Here is a 16771-nt window from a genome sequence, read left to right as displayed (position 1 = left end):
TTCCTTGAATGACTACGTGTTAAACCCTGTTAGGTGTAAATGGACTTGATGACTTTTCTATGCCTTGTGACAAAACCTTCATCTTAACAAATCCTTACCTACGATTTCAAATAGTATATGTTATGTCTATGGTTCAGTGGTGAATAACCTGTGGTTTTCTGCCATCAAAATATGAGTCTGTTATTTCATTAGTTATTTGCATCAGAATATGAGAACAATTGTATTTTTTCACCTTTGTGTCATTTTTTTAAAAGCTTGTTTTTTTAATGATCTTTCTTGATTTTCATTTTTCAGAAAAATTTTAGTGAAATCTGCATTGATGTATGCATGTGCAGCAGATCGAGTAAGCAAAGCAGTTCTAAAATATTAATAAAATATATTTATTCATATAAGTATTTTTATAGACAATATACAAATGACTGCTGTGCTTCTTATGCAAGCTCAGTTTTTAAAGCTTCTGAATCCATAATAGTTTTTTAAAAGTCTGATAGACTATATACATATCTATTTACATATATCTTCAATAATCCATGTTTGATCCATTTTTTTTAACCTGCATTCACATTTTGCTTTGCTGTTTTGTAAAAAAAATTATAAATCTAATAAGTACTTTTTTGTAAAACAATTTTGCAGTTATTGATCCCACATAATTAATTAGTAACTTCTTCCGTGTGTATGTGGCTAATAGGTGAGGTCTGTAATTGAGCATTCTTCTTCAGCATTTATCTGACCAGCAGTTAGATTATAATCTTCTCATGCAAATTGAAGTCACTATCAAGAGCCATCTCTTCTGTAAATAAATAAATAAAAAAAAAAAAAAAAATTCAGTTTCAATTTGGAGCATTTATAACATCCATGTAAGTGTTGTTCAATATTTATTGCTCACAAAGAATTGTGTCCAAAAAAGAAAGATTAATCATTGTAGATCTCTGAACTCTTGGTAGAAGTTAAGCGAATTATCGCTAAGCCTAAAATAAAAACTGGAGACTTGAAAAGGGTTTAAAAGAGTCTTTTGTTAAAACTTAAAGCAAAGAAAGCACCAGCCATTTCTTAAAAAAAAAATTCTTTAAACTAACAAGTTTTATTTGTCTACTGTGTGTTGCCATCAGTAAAATATGCTTGGCGAGATTTGTAGCATTATTAACATTTTTTTATGTGTGTACTATGTGTTGTCGCCAATAATGTCTGCTTGGCGAGATTTGCACAGGCAAAATGGAAAAGTACCATTATGTGAAATTGCTGAATTATATTTTCTTAATTGAACACATTCAGCAAATTCTATCAATTTTAGTTAATGATCTGATTTCATCCCAGTATTTCTCAGTGCTTTCTCTTAATATTTTATTTTCCTTTCTGTTTTATCCTTAATTATGTATGTCTTCATTTGTTCAAGTGAATGTTAAGCTTATATCTAGAAAGTGTCGTAGAATAATTAACTTCTGGGGGGGGAAGAGCATATTAGTCTCCAAATGCAAAGAATTTCTCTATAAAACTAACATCAATCTATAATTGAATTTTTTCGTCATTCTTTATGGTGCGTAGAAAGCATAATAATGATGCAGATTAAACCCTTCGAGTGTTATGACCGGCTTTATTCGCAGTTTGAGACCAATAGTTATTATCTGGCAGTTTCCTTCTCTATATAGAGGTCTGTTTCAGACAGGCCCACCAGCGGCTGAGTGGAAAAGTTGCTGAACACTGGTAGTTCAGTCCGAGGTTCGAATCCCGTGAATGGGCTGGCAGCATGAGCGTTTTCGTGCTTTTCCCCGTGTGTAACGTGTATACGAGCCAGTTTCCCTTAGAAAGTCCTCCAGAAAGGCATCCATTCCCATAGGCAGATAGCCTGTGCTTTGTCATAATTAAATAAATCAAGCCAACTGTAGTGCCGGACTGTCAGTGCCATTTCTTGCGACAAACTCATTCAAAGCCATCTGAACGATCTTTGCGTTCGACCATATGCAATTTCTTCGTACCAACAGGACACTTATAATGAATACTAAGTAAATCTTCATTTACATACCAGTCAATTATTGCTTTTTTCCCCTTTCATTCCAAATCGTACAGAAACTTCACATTAATTTCATCACATACAGTCATTTTACAGTGTACAGCAGAAAATAAGCAGCATACTTCCTGACATACATCCAACGCAGAAATAAGCCCTTGTAGATATTTTCCCATCAGTCAAATTTTCACAATCATATCATAATGGGGTTTCCATAACATTCAACTACTCAGGTTACCATAAATGAAACAACAATTTGACGATAATCCAATCTGTTTCATTAACTTTGTTACTTAAGTTCAACCAATAATCCATTGGTTGAAAATATTTTATCCTAAAATATAAGAAGTAAAATCTCATAAAAATTATTCAAATAAGTGCCATGAGGACCAACCTGCGGCTGCGTGGTAAAGTAGCTGAAGACTGGTAATTTAAATGGTTTTGAAGCCTGGCGAATGGGTTAGCTGCATGGGTGTTTTCATAGATTCCCCCATGTAACACACGGATACAAGCAAGTTCCCTTACAAAGTTCTCCACGAAGGCATCCATGCTCTAGGCAGATAGCCATCATGTGCTTTGCCATAATTAATAAACCAAATAAACACCAGCTCTAGTTGAATAAAACAATAATATGTATAATTCTTGCAATGAATAAAAGCAACAATAACATCATATACTTGAAAGGCATTATTGCCATAGTGCAGACAGTTTATGCCCTGTCTGGCAAGATGCAGGATGAACTTTCGTTGCGACACTACTATTAAGTTACGCTTCTTAATAATTTTCAATATGTAATTATAATTTACATCTCAGCCAATATTATGATTTTATAGTTGCACTACACAGAAAAGGATATAGATTAAATTAATTAAGAAATTGCGATAAGTTTATGTAACCGAATTAAATTTTCGTGACCCCAAAGTTTTGCTTTGCGACTCCATTAGGGGTAGAGACGTGCAGTTTAAGAAACACCGTATTCATTTAGTTAGTTGTGGCGAAGCACTTAAGAAAGAGGGGTCTTCCTAAAGGAAACCCATTCGTAGTCATTCTACATATATGGAAACATTCATGTTCTTTTTAAATAGTGGTTATAAAACAGAATTTGGGTAAAACGGGGGCGAAGGAGAATTTTCAGCTCAGTCTGTGTTATGTTATAAAAACCATTTTTTGAATTACAGAGTCTTAACATTTATCAGTATTAATCCTATTTAGTAAATATCCAAATGTATATTACTGTATGAGCAATATTTATTTTGGTACTTTCCCACTATGCATCTGTTGCGGGTTTAGGCATACAGTGGGTAAAAAAAGTATTTGCACACCTACATTTTTGTTTGCAAATCATAAAAAGAAGCATTAAGAAATAAAAAAATTGGTATTGCCAAATTAGAATAGGTTTAATCATCCAAAACAAACAGAAAAATTACAATAATATAAATAACAATGCTTTTTTGTAACAAAATTAAAATATCTCGTATCAAAAAGTATTTGCACACCTGCATGAATACAAAAGAAATAAAATATATAAGAAAATTTCAAATAACTAATATTTAGTATGCATGCCTTTAGCATCTATTACTGCTTGTAATCTTGCTGGCATTGATTTAATTAAATTTTCTGTAACAGTAGGCTCAGTATTCGGTCACCCTTCAATAAGGGCTTGTTTAAGGGCAGACTTGCTTGAAATCTTCCTTTTTCTTATTTTTAAATCCAAAGAATTTCACAGATTTTCCAAAGGATTTAAGTCTGGTGATTGTGGTGGAGCGGCAAGTTTTCTGGGTACATTATAAAGCAACCACATACAAGTTATACCGGCAATGTGCTTGGGATCATTGTCTTGCTGAAAATAGTACGAATTACTGATACCCAATTTTATTGCACTTTGTGGCAAGTTATCTCGCAACACATCAATATAGGTTAGAGCTGTCATATTCCCATCAATGAAACACAAATTACCAATTCCTTTGCTAGCCATGCACCCCCAAATCATAACAGAACCTCCTCCATGTTTAACTGTAGGTAACACATTTTTGGTATGAAAAGCAGCACAAGATTTTCTCCAAACTAGTTTTCTGCCATCTGATTTAAAGATATTGAACTCACTCTCGTCGGAGAATATGACATTTTTCCAAAAATCGATTGGCTTATTGATATATTCCTTAGCGAATTCAAGTCTCTTCGGTCTGTTTCGTTCAGTTAGGAGAGGTTTTTTCCTTGGCGATCTCACATAAATGTGTGCATCGTGCAGGACATTTCGAACACTTTGGGCACAGATTTGAACTCCAGATGTTGAAGCGACATCATTGGCTAAAGTAATTGCACTAACAAATGGATTTTTTTATGCTTCTCTTATGATTTTTCGCTTCATTCGCAGTGAAAGTTTCTTTGGGCGTCCAGAGCTCAAGTTATTTGATGTAGATCCTCTTTCTTTATAACATACCAAATAGTAGAGAAGCAAACATTTACTTTTTTACCTATTTCTTGATAACTTAGGCCATTTTCACGTAAAGAAAAAAAAAATTTTCTCGCAATGAAATCGACAATTCAGATTTCTTAGGTGCCATTACAATTTGAATCGACAATCAACTGATAACGTTTCGACAACACCTTCTTTTATAGTCGTCTTACATATATTATTTACTGCGGGATGACTGTCAAATAATAGCATAAAATGCAAATGTGCTAGAGTTGAGATGAGTGTGTAAATACTTTTTTTGACATAAGCTATTTTAATATTGTTGCAAAAAATGTTTTTTATTAATATTATTGTATTTTTTGTAATTAATTTAAATGAATTGGCTTATTCTATTTTTTAAATGCCAATTTTTGTATTTATTAATGCATTTTCTTATAAATTGTGAACAAAAATGTATGTGTGCAAATACTTTTTGTACCCACTGTATGTGTGCTTAATGGAGAAGTACTGTGTGCATGTGCCATTTATAAATTATTCTTATACCTGGAAATTATTTAAATTGAAATATATTCCAAAATGCATAGCAGGTGTGTAACAAAAAATACTTTTATTTTACTGTGCAGTAATTTACATGTGAGAAATGTTTTTAAATCTTTGCAATACAACACTTTTGTCAGTTGGGCCATTCCTGTTAAGGGATATTGAAATTATAAAATATAGGCATTTTAGTTGATAAAACATGTAATTGTTTTAAAGAAATTTCATAAACATTCTTGTAACTATAAGCTATTTCTTTAACAGTTTACATTAATATAGAAAATGTTCATCATTTTCATATATTTTATTCTCTGTTGAAGACAGAGAATGATAATTTATAAAAGTTTTTTGTTACATACGTATTTTGCATTTCATTTCGGTATTTATCTCAATGAGTACACCTACTTACAGGTACACTACTTACTTTTTTTTCTGGGGAGGGGGGGTGTCTAATTGAAAATATTTCTCGACAGTCGCTAAATACAAAGTAATTCTTTCCTTTAGCAATTTTGTGGCAAAGTACTGTTTTTTTTTTTGTAAAAATTATACTGCAGTTTAAACTCAAATAAATATTTTAAAATCGAGTTTATAAAAAAAAGATATCACGATTTATCTATAAAAACCACTGATACTTGAAGCCTTCCCTGAAAAGAAAGGGAATGTATATGAAATAATGACTTTTTGTTAAAACTGAAGAACTGTCATGCATATGGATTGTCTGAAGAATTTTTATGTACAGAATTGCCAGAGTTGGATGCATTTTGAAACGATTTCTATAAAAAATACTTCCGATAAAATGAGAAAGTGCTAAATTTTTCACTATCAAAGGATGGAAAAATTCAACAATTTGTTTGCATGATGATTTTCTTTTCTATATTTATATAAAAAATAAAGAAGAGCAGAAAAGTTACCCTTCAAATCTTGACTGTTTTAAAATGGATGGATGTGGTACATCTGGTGATTTGTAATTGATACTACTGGAACGAGGAGTATATAATGAAGATATAATATCCTGAGCAACATCAGTGGATGGTCTTGAACACTGATATGCATTATTAGTGCTCCTGAAGGAAGTTGATTCAGTTGCTGTGCCAAAAGCTGAAAAAGATATTCTTTATATAGAGGGCAGTTTATGAATAAAATGAAAATATTGATTTTCTTGGTAAAGCTGTTTAGAAATTTATTACTGTAGTTTTAAAAAAATGTATGTACAAATTTATCATTCTTTCCTCTTTCTTAAGTTCTGATAGTCTTGAAAGAAATTAGTAAGCATTGTTATAAATGAAATTATGTAAATATCTACATAAATATCTACATAATCATGATTAATTTAAATCAAATTTTTAAATTATTTAAATAATGCTTTGATGATAATACAGCTTCCAGTTTATATACTAACCAAAAATGACAAAATAATACTTAAGGGAACCTACAGCTTGAATATAAAGAATATCTGATACACTTTTAAAACTTATTCATTTCTAATTTTTTTTTTAAAAGGGTGAAAAAATATTGGTCAGCTTAGAGAATTTTGAGCTTTTATCTTTTGTAGGGGGAAAAAAAACACGAGTTTCACTTATGGCACTATGGAATCTCCTGTCAATGACTGTACTCTTAAATAGCCCAAACGAGCTATTGGTCTCGAACCGCGAATTTGCCTTTATCACTGTTAATTCATTGTTTCACCTTTCCATTCCGCAAAATATAAGATACTTATCTTTCAAATTTCATTTGTCTGTTATGGATTAACAAACTTCAATCTGAAAGCAATAGATGCAGTGTTTAAGAATATTACTTTTTAATCTGGTTGATTTAAATAAAAATGCATTTAATTCATGATATATCTAAATAGAAACACTGTATTTTTATAGAATATTTTTTCCTTTTAAAATGTTTCGCTATTCCACGTTGGCTATCCCAATTGATAAACCATATTAAACTATAAAAGAGTCCTTTTGGATGACTAATAAAATCTGTACCAATTCAATTTTCCGTTATAATTGTTGCTAACCTTAATTTGCAGAAATTTCTGAAAAATGATGATTTTGAAATATTAAATTAGTTTCTTTTTTTATAGCTGAGTTACTTTATTCACAGCAGCATTAACGGCATACTGTCAGTCACTTGCTCGACTGAAGTGCAAGTGACTGGCATTAACGTAAGTGATTTTTTTTTTAAATCCATTCATAGTATCACACAGAAGTATATAAAAAAAACTACCTAGATTTACTATATTGAAAAGTTTAAAATAAAGTTAATTTTAATAATTTCGGACTTAATAATTATTACAAGGAATTATGTTCTGTGTATATTAATCATTTTATGCAAACTAAAAATAAGGCATGAAATACCTCTTGAGCGAGCAGGCAGGTTTCTTGAAGCTGGTCGAACTTTATTGGAACTTTGTATTGGAGGACTAAAACAAGGACTGTGCTGAACAGGAGACGGAGCGATTGGTGGCAAGACTGGAACTCGAAGACTGTTGTTGTTTGGTGGCAATTTCTCTCTGTGGAATCAGTAAGTATTATGACAGGTGTAAAGAACAGCATAAATTATAATAGGCAAAAATCAGCTTTATTAGGCATTGATTTTAAGTTAACCATTATGCATCAGTTTAAGGTTGAATTTTGTCTACAACTGTTCTAATTCCGCTCCCTCATTGGTTATGTTTTCTTATGCATGGGGTCTCATTTTGTAACTAATTAAATTGTTCAATCTCAGACTTTGTCCCAGTACTTGTTGTAAGGCATTCAAATATTTTACATTTTGTACTTATTGAAATATTTAATATAATTTAATGCAATGAGCACATGTGATTGAAGATTAATGAAACAACGATACCCTAAAATCTTGGTTTGTTTGATTATGGGAAACCCCACAAGGCGGGGGAGGGATGCCTTTTTTGGAAACATTTCTCAGAGAAACTGGCTTATATTCATATTACACAATGGGAAAGCCAACCTGCTCACCAAGAATTGAACCCAGGTGGAATTACCCATATTCAGCAACTTTACCATTCGGCTGTTGATGTGCCCATTTTCACATTTAACTACTTAAGAATGAAACTCTTAATTTGGATCAGACAGATCTTTCTGTTTATGATCCAACGTCATTTTGAAAGTACTGTGCATATAATTTATTTCTAAATTATTTGTAAAATACAGATTTCACTGCCATCATAGCATTAAAAAATTAAATATTACGTTTCTTTGAACAAGCAGAAGTATCCAAATTTTCAGACTATTTAAGTTGCATGGTACAATAAAGATATGCCACGAGCGAAATCATTGTAGAATATGCTGTAGCATTTGATAAAATTATATTTGCATTTTAATCCAAATGATATTTGCCAACAAAAATGTGCCCGTAATATTTTAAATGTGACAATACACACACACACACACCACATTATGCAGGGTGTTTAAAAAGGAATGACTCGATTTTAAAAAAGTCTTAATTATTCAGATTTCAACCCGTTTTCATCGAATAAAATAAATTCTCTAAATAGAACAAAAATTGGAAAAATATGTAATTACCGATCGTTCTGACCGGGAGGGCTACTGTGGTGACTAGAAGGAGACGTATGAGAACTACCACCTTGTGCTGTTTCGGTTCTACTGATATTTTCGCCGGAGTACCCGATACCTGTTTAAAACAAAATCGGTGAAATTAGAAACTAAAATTTCAGATCATTGATAATGCAATAAAACTTTATATAATCAAACTACCTTCCAGCTAAACGTTTAAAAAAATCCTGATAGTTTGTGTTCTGTTTCTATAGGTGAAATATGTATTTGCTATAATGCACTTAAGAGAATTTTTTTTTTTTTCTTTAGTATGAATTTGTTTCAACATAAATTATAGAGTTAGGATTTTTTAATTTCCACAATAAAATATATATATATATTTTTTAACTTTCTTGTACGAAGTAAAAGAAGTATTGTATTCTAAAAAAATTTCGGATATACTATTTCAATGGAAATATCCATTGTGATCGTTCCCGAATCCATTTTGACTCTCCTTCTGTGAATGCAGTCTGGAATCTTCGTCTGCAAAAGCTAAATCCTTAATTGTGTTACGAGCTTCTTGAAGGGTCTGTGTTACGAACTTCTTGAAACTGGCCTTCCAGATGGTTGATGTGGAACTCTTGTTTTGTGAGGATACTGCATATATTGCTCAAATAGTTCTAGCTATTATAGTTAGCTAGTATATTTAGGTCTAGCTTGTTGAGCCTACGTTTCTCTTCCTCGTTGTGAGAAATGTTAAAATTCTGTCATAGATTTTATTGCGTGCTTTTGCCTTTTCAGAGACGTCTGAGCCAGATACTACTGTTAAATTTGAGACTGGAGAGAGAAGCAAAGAGTTTAAGTGATTAAACTGTTTAGGGGAGCTTGAAAATTCAGCCACAGTAGTCGTAAAACTTAAATACTGACTATCACTACAAGGCTGAGTGTCGAATTTCCCACCAAATGAGCTAATTAATCGCGTAAGAATTAGAAAGACAGATATATACTCTCGCACGAATGGTGAAAGCTACCATAGTAACTCTGTATGTACCAAGGTAATAGATCGTGTTACTCTCTCTATATGATCTCTTACTATGATCGTGTTACTCTCTTTAAGTAGACAACAGCTGAAGAATGAAAACATCACCATTGGATACCAATGAATATATCATATACACTAAAAGTACGTAAATATTACACTATGTTTAAAAACGTTGTATCACATAAAAGTTACATATAGGTTATATAAAGTTACATAAATATGTTTACATATATGTTTATAAAGATACAATACAGCCCCAAAAATGATACTAAAATAAGCTCTAAATTTATACCATGATCTGATATTGTATCTAAAGATATCATTAAAAATAGAACGTAAATTAAATAAGCTAATAAAAACAATTAATTAAATAACAGATAAATATATTAGCTGGATTTGTCCAAAAAAAAAAGGAATAATGTAAAGACAAAAGCAAACGTGTTAATTTGAAGGTGCTGTGGCAATTAGGAAAAAAGCTATATAAGAAATAATAAAGTAATACATAAATTAAAAGGAGATTAAAAATCGGGAGGAGGTGAATTAGAAGTTAGTTGTACATAGAAAGGTACTTCTAAGGAGGTTAGGAGAAAGTTAGTCTAAAATCTGTTGATCTAATAATAGAATATTGAAAAATAAAATGATGTTAAGGTAGTTAATCAAAATTAAAAGCTATTTTCTCCGAAACTAATAACGCTTAAAGAAAGAGAGTTATAATTTATGAATGCGTTATGCAAGGGCTAACTATGCACCAAAAGACAAGATAATAGAATGGCATTTAAAAACTGAAGGCTTAGTAGAAATCTGAGAGAACGTATACTAAAGTAAGTTAATTACAAGTAGGGGATCAAACAGTGTAGAATTACTAAAACGGTGTGAATAATTAGATTAGGAAAAAATTGTTATGATAGTTCAGCAGAGATAGTAGAAATATACGAAATTATCTTTAATTACAATTAATTGTATCTTAAATGTGGTGGAAAATAAAAAGGATTAGAGCTGAACTAATTACGGGAGGGTGAAATGGAAAAACAAGGGGTCTCTGAAAACGGGGTGTGGAGATACTGGCGGCCACTTTCGTCTCATTTTTTCCATACTTACTCATTTTGTTTATCCATGGCCTTCACCAGATGCAGAGTAAAAGGACACACTGCTTTCTGAAACTGTAATTCACTATATGTTCTTAGTCAAATAAAAAACTGGGGTTTTAGTACAAAGTTTAGTTTACCCACTGCTATCATAGGGAGCTGGAGGGGGAAAATATATGAAAATGTGTGTTGGGACTTTCTTCAGATGTTAAACATAGGTCAAATGAGTATGGAATTGAACAGTAATTACAGCATTTACAAAGGTAAATGGAAATTAAATACAAATACGAATATACCGTTAATAAATGTGGCCAAAAATGGTGTTAGTACTAGAAACAATACGAGTAATGCTGTATGGCTAAAAATGCCCGATAGCCAAACACGTAATACTGTGAACAACAACCAGCATGGTTCTTAACTTTAATAAAAGCCTACACTAGTACAATAATAAACATAATGATTATGCAGAAATTAGATTAAATAAATGTTAACAACAAAACAAACAAGTTGCAATAAGTACTAGTATTAAAACACAATGATTATAATAATATTAATTGACAATGGGAATTTACTGCATTTAGACAAGAAAAGTGCGAAGGTTTCGAAAGTTGTTTTCTGACATTTCTACAATGAAGAACTGGTTAGGTCCACTCGGAAGAACTGAAAAATTCGAAGTCACTGCCTAAGGTTATGAATAACGATTCACAGCAGCAGGAGAATAATGTCAGTTAAATAAAAATAAGCTTGACTTAGAATATTTTACTATACGCTACCACTAATACCTAACTCCACGGGCTATTCATTTACAGACCCACGGTCGAGTGTCCGGCTGGAATGACACAAACACTTACGTCGAACTTGCAACAGCTAAATATAATACAAAAACTTTAGTCACATAAGCTGAAAAATTCTCAATGACACATATCCAATATCTTGGAATTTTTAAGAGCTTCACATACGCAATGATGTATGAATTATCCATGACAAATAAGTCTTCTGGAGACATAGGTGTTTCCCACGGAGCACCGATATGTGCGACCATAGTGCTTAGTGAAGCCATGCTCTAAATGCTTCACTGGTTAGTGAAGCTGAGTACTGTATTGAAACGACCGCGGTCAAATCCTGGAAAAAGCATGGGTGTTTGTGCGAGAAGTAGGGCGAGCCAAGTTTGTGGTAAGGAAAGAAGAGTGGAAGACTCTCAGATCGTCTCCCGGAATGTTCTCTTTCGGAATTCTACTGGGACGGAAGCTTAACAAGTTAGGTAATCGCAGCAATATCTCAATCACGTATGGTGCTACAGAAGTACTGGCCTAGCTTCTATCTGCAGTAGACTTCTCTGAGTGTCTACCTTGGCGCAGCTGAAGAGCGACAACATTCTCCGGACGGAGAGCGGTTAATGCACCGGCCATCAACTTGCGAGTAGTTTCCCAACATGGGTGGCTTGAGCAGATTTTGGTAGTGCATCTAAACGTCACATTCACATTCCTATTACGAAGCCGTTGGACCTACATCAGAGAGCATAGCATCCAGCCATCAACAAGTGTACGGGATGAAGACAATGCTGAGGAAAGCAAAGCTGCTGCGAATTTTTACTAAAAACATAAAAAAAACCACTGTACTCAAGGAAAATGTTTCCCAAACCATAATTTCAGTATCCCGCTCTTTGAAGAGTTGTCATTAAGCAGGAAGAAGTCCATGAATTCTCTCTGTTTATGCCATATTCTAGCCCCTGGAGGGGAAGTGTAGAAGTCCGTAAAGATCTGGTGTGAGACCCGGATACTTACTAAAGCCTTTTTTTTTAAATTTAAGACAGCCAAAGGTATACGATAAGTAAACAAAATAGATGTAATACAGGAATGTAAAGAAAGAATATGCAGTGACGGCGAAATGGCATGAACGGAGACGGAGAAATGGCGGCGGTGAATAGTCCCATACTCTGAGAAATCCAGCAATGATTTCTTTAAATACTTCATCTACAGAAAAAACTATTTTTCTTCTCAACTTAATTCCATTTTGCAATTCAAAATTTCATTATTCCGCACTTGCCTTCACGGTCCACATGAGTGATAATTACAAAGTAATGTTTCACGGCAAAAAATGGCGCTCTAACTAATGTGGCGCCCGGGGACCACCGCGCCCTATAACTATGCAATCGTAGAGATCCGTTTTATTACATTTTAACTGTCTGTGCATGTCAGGAGAATATGGAATCAATGCCTCTAAGAGGGCCATACTTTGAACGCTCTGGAGGATCTCAACGGGCCGCAATTACGTTTCTTAAGGCTCATAGCTGTGTCCTATCAGCGTGGCCCATCTTTCAACAAGATAATGCTCTGTCGCATAGAGGGTGTTCGATCTTGGCCATGGGCTGCTGAGCGATTGGCATGCTACCACTCACCACCTATTTCAATTCATGAACTCTGGCTCAGAGGTGAAGCCGCGTGGCATCCAAACTCTTAAATCTGTCATCCATGCTAAGTTCGACTTGATGCCCAGACAGTGCAGCTCTGTGTACCACTGTGCATCATAAACCACCAGCAAATTTAACTGTGTCTTCCTCCTACTTTACTGTGTATTTGCAATAAATACAATTCTGCTATTTGCTCTCCTTCCTGTAGAAATTTTAATGGAGACTAGTGTATATCATTATGATTTTTATCTCCACAGATGCTATTAGTGTCCAAATGTACTTTTTGTGGGAATCATTTTTCAAATGGTTGCCAACAAATGTTATCACCGTGCATAATTTTTAAAGAAATTAAATAATGAAGTATCTAAATGTATGTTGTTTCTTGCACAGTGAAAACCCATAACACCTACACCCACGAAATTTTGAATACAGTGGTCCACCAACTGAACACGTGCATCTGGTAGCTGGAGTTTTGAAATGTTTTTATTTATTTCAAATTATGTACAAATTTAATGACTTTTTTATTAACAAACTTCGCGATTTGAAATCCAGCAGTGGCAACTTTGTTTGAAATAAAACATTTTTATCTCTAGTGTGCGAGACTGCTACCATTCGGAAAAACGCAAGATACCTTTCAGTTTTGAATTGAACTGGATCATGGGATTAATGGATGGAGAAGAGATACGAGCCCATTTTACTCCGTCTATTATAAAAGTTTATTTTAGACTTTTAATCTGAATAGAGATAAGGACGCGTTTGCGTTAATGCTGAAGATGAGTTGCTGACAAAGTCCGTCTTCAGTTTTAACAAACAAACTCCACTTTTTGAAAGAAATCTGTTGTTACTGCCGGGAATAAAATATTTTTATCTTCCACGCTCCAGCTTGTTACCTTTCACTAAATCCTAAGATTCTTAACTTTCAAATTTAATCTGGAAGATTACTGAGTAACAAACTAAGCGGTTTAAAAGCAATAAACACAGTTCTTAAGAATATTTTTTCTGCATTTTAATGTGATTGATTTAAATAAAAATACATTAAAATCAGAAAATGTCCAATTAGAAATATTAAATATTTTCTGAAATTACACCTGGACTCGTTGAAATCATTATATGCTTTTTTTTTAATGACTATTTCAAGCGGCTTCTCGAGCAAGAATCTAGTTTTTAAGTCAACAGTATGAGGAATGTAAAAAGAATATATGGAAACATTTAACACTCTATCGTGAATTCTAAAGAGAGGGTGTTTTTAAATACTTTGTGATTTTGTTGTTGAATTTTATGTGACATATGGGCGAAGAGGGTATATTTAATAAATAATGTTTTATGCAGAAAATGTTAATAACAAGGGAAAAAAATAGAAACCATTTTACTAAAAACCGGACATTGATGTGACAAATTCAGAAAAGACTATAAAAAACAGAAAAATGTATAGCAATACATTGCTTCGGGAATTCTAATATGTAGTGCTCTGAAAATTTTGTGACTGCTTGTATGTGACGTAAATGTGAAGAAAACGATACTTAATAATAAAGCTAAAAAAAGCAAAAAAATTCTGTTTACAGGGTTGAGTTCAAGAGCAGATTTTTAACCTGCGATGCTCAGCGAAAGCGTAAAAGATCTTAACACAAACCATCTGGTGCTACATAAAAATCAGAATCCTTACATGTTTTCTTTCTTTTTTTACTCCCTTGTACAAAGTAAAGAATGTAATATAATCATGGAAATTTTCAGGTATCATATTTCAAAGGAAATACCCATTTTGACCTTTCCTGAATTCATTTTGACTATTGTTTTGCGTGACATCTGTACATACACGCATAATAAAAGACTCTTTTCTCAAAAACTGATGAAAATAGATTTAAATATGATTTTTTTTAAATTTATTTATTTAAGTCTGTATGTACGTATCTCGCATAACTGAAAAATGATTAGCTGTAGAAAGTTGAAATTTTGCATGCTGCTGCAACAACATCTATTCGTGCACCTCCGATTTTTATTGCAATCGGCAGTACCGAACATATACTATATATATATAATTAAGACACAATAACACGCCGAATAAATACTATTTCAGAAGTCAAACAACAAAAATCAGCGTTATATTTTCAAAATTTTCACAGGACTAGTTTCGATGGTTTTACCGAGCCACCATCCTCAGCTGCAAAACCGCAAATGAACAAGATAGGAAATAATGACTTGATAAGAAAAGAAAGCCTGGACAAGAATAAGCAAGTGACGCCATCTGTTGATGAAACCAGAACTAAAACATAATTTCTTTAAAGGCCGAAGGCAAAGATGGATTGGAATTAGGATCGTTAACTAGAACAGAAAGATTTTTTTGAATATGAAATGCCTCTAGAAAATCCAGTTTTCCAATGGAATGGAAGATGTTTTTTGAATAATTTTGGCAGCAGAAAAATTGAAAGTGTGATTTTCGGACCAACAATGTTGAGCAACAGAAGACTTCTGATCTTCCTTTTTTCTAACATTTGCCTTATGTTCCTTGACGCGAAATTTTAAGGCTCTCTTAGTTTGGCCGATGTAAATTAAACCGCACTGGTAAGGAATCCTATTAATACCCCAGGAATTCATGTCCGGAATGGGGTCCTTGAGTATGGAACTCGGAATTTCATTGATGGGAGAATTAACAACCCGAAAGTTAAATTTCTGCAAAATATCTGCGCTTTTCACCCAACATTATTAATCAAGCAGTTAAAAAATTCTCATCTCAACACACTAAAAGGCACACTCTTGTTTTAGGAGATTATAAAAATTCTGTTGTCATTCCCTTCTTTGCATGAATTAACTATAAAGTTGCACATACTTTGCAGAAATTTAACTTTCGGGTTGTTTATTTTCCCATCAATAAAATTCGAAGTTCCATACTCAAGGACCCCATTCCGGATATGAATTCCTGGGGTATTTATAGGATTCCTTGCCAGTGTGGTTTAGTTTACATTGGCCAAACTAAGAGAGCCTTAAAATTTCGCGTCAAGGAATATGAGGTATATGTTAGAAAAAAAGGAAACACAGAAGTCTTCTGTTGCTCAACATTGTTGGTCCGAAAAAATCACACTTTCAATTTTTCTGCTGTCAAAATTATTCAAAAAACATCTTCCATTGGAGAACTGGATTTTCTAGAGGCATTTCACATTCAAAAAATCTTTCTGTTCTAGTTAACGATCCTAATTCCAATCCATCTTTGCCTGCGGCCTTTAAAGAAATTATGTTTTAGTTCTGGTTTCACCAACAGATGGCGCCACTTGCTTATTCTTATTCAGGCTTTCTTATATTATCTAATCATTATTTCCTATCTTGTTCATTTGCGGTTTTGCAGCTGAGGATGGTGGTTCGGTAAAACCATCGAAACTAGTCCTGTGAAAATTTTGAAAATATAACGCTGATTTTTGTTGTTTGACTTCTGAATTAGTATATATATATGAAGCCTATATGAAGCCTATATGAAGCCAGTTGAAAACAAACTGGCAACCCGTAGCGTAAGTTTTGAATCTAACATTTATGTTCTTTGTTTTGAAATATGTACTTTGATTACGGTGTTCTAATTTAATTTCCAGTAGATTCTATTTCTACATTTTAATCTTACATTGTGTAAAAACTTTACTTAATTTATTTAATTCTTAACTTTATTCAAATTTGGGATTTTCTTCATTTGGATATAGTTAATATTTTTCACTACCGGATTGCTTCTTTGTTTTCGAGTAAATTCAGATTCATATTCTCTGTTTATTAATATAATTCTGTACTTTAAT

At 33.0% G+C, this 16771-nt stretch overlaps 1 protein-coding gene across 5 annotated transcripts in view; it reads right to left on the bottom strand.

The window, feature by feature from the left end:
* Positions 1-356: 356 nt before the first annotated feature.
* Positions 357-16771, bottom strand: part of LOC118205972 (uncharacterized) — a 131107-nt gene continuing 114692 nt past the window's right edge. For 2 of the 5 annotated variants that reach the window (XM_035378276.2, XM_035348549.2), the window contains 4 exons: positions 8495-8603; positions 7310-7464; positions 5870-6056; positions 357-790 (listed from right to left, as the gene is read on the bottom strand). In XM_035378276.2, the coding sequence (XP_035234167.2) occupies positions 775-790; positions 5870-6056; positions 7310-7464; positions 8495-8603 (467 nt within the window). In that variant the 3' untranslated portion in view covers positions 357-774. The remainder of the gene's footprint in view (positions 791-5869; positions 6057-7309; positions 7465-8494; positions 8604-16771) is intronic. The other 3 variants (XM_035378385.2, XM_035378338.2, XM_035348497.2) reach the window with 3 other exon arrangements.

The sequence above is a fragment of the Stegodyphus dumicola genome, chromosome 9, assembly GCF_044657685.1.
Source record: "Stegodyphus dumicola isolate Sdum_Otavi_A_Nest chromosome 9, ASM4465768v1".
In the NCBI taxonomy this organism is placed as follows: domain Eukaryota; kingdom Metazoa; phylum Arthropoda; class Arachnida; order Araneae; family Eresidae; genus Stegodyphus; species Stegodyphus dumicola.
The sequence above is the reverse complement of the archived record's forward strand: the minus strand, read 5'-3'. Positions and strand labels throughout refer to the sequence as shown.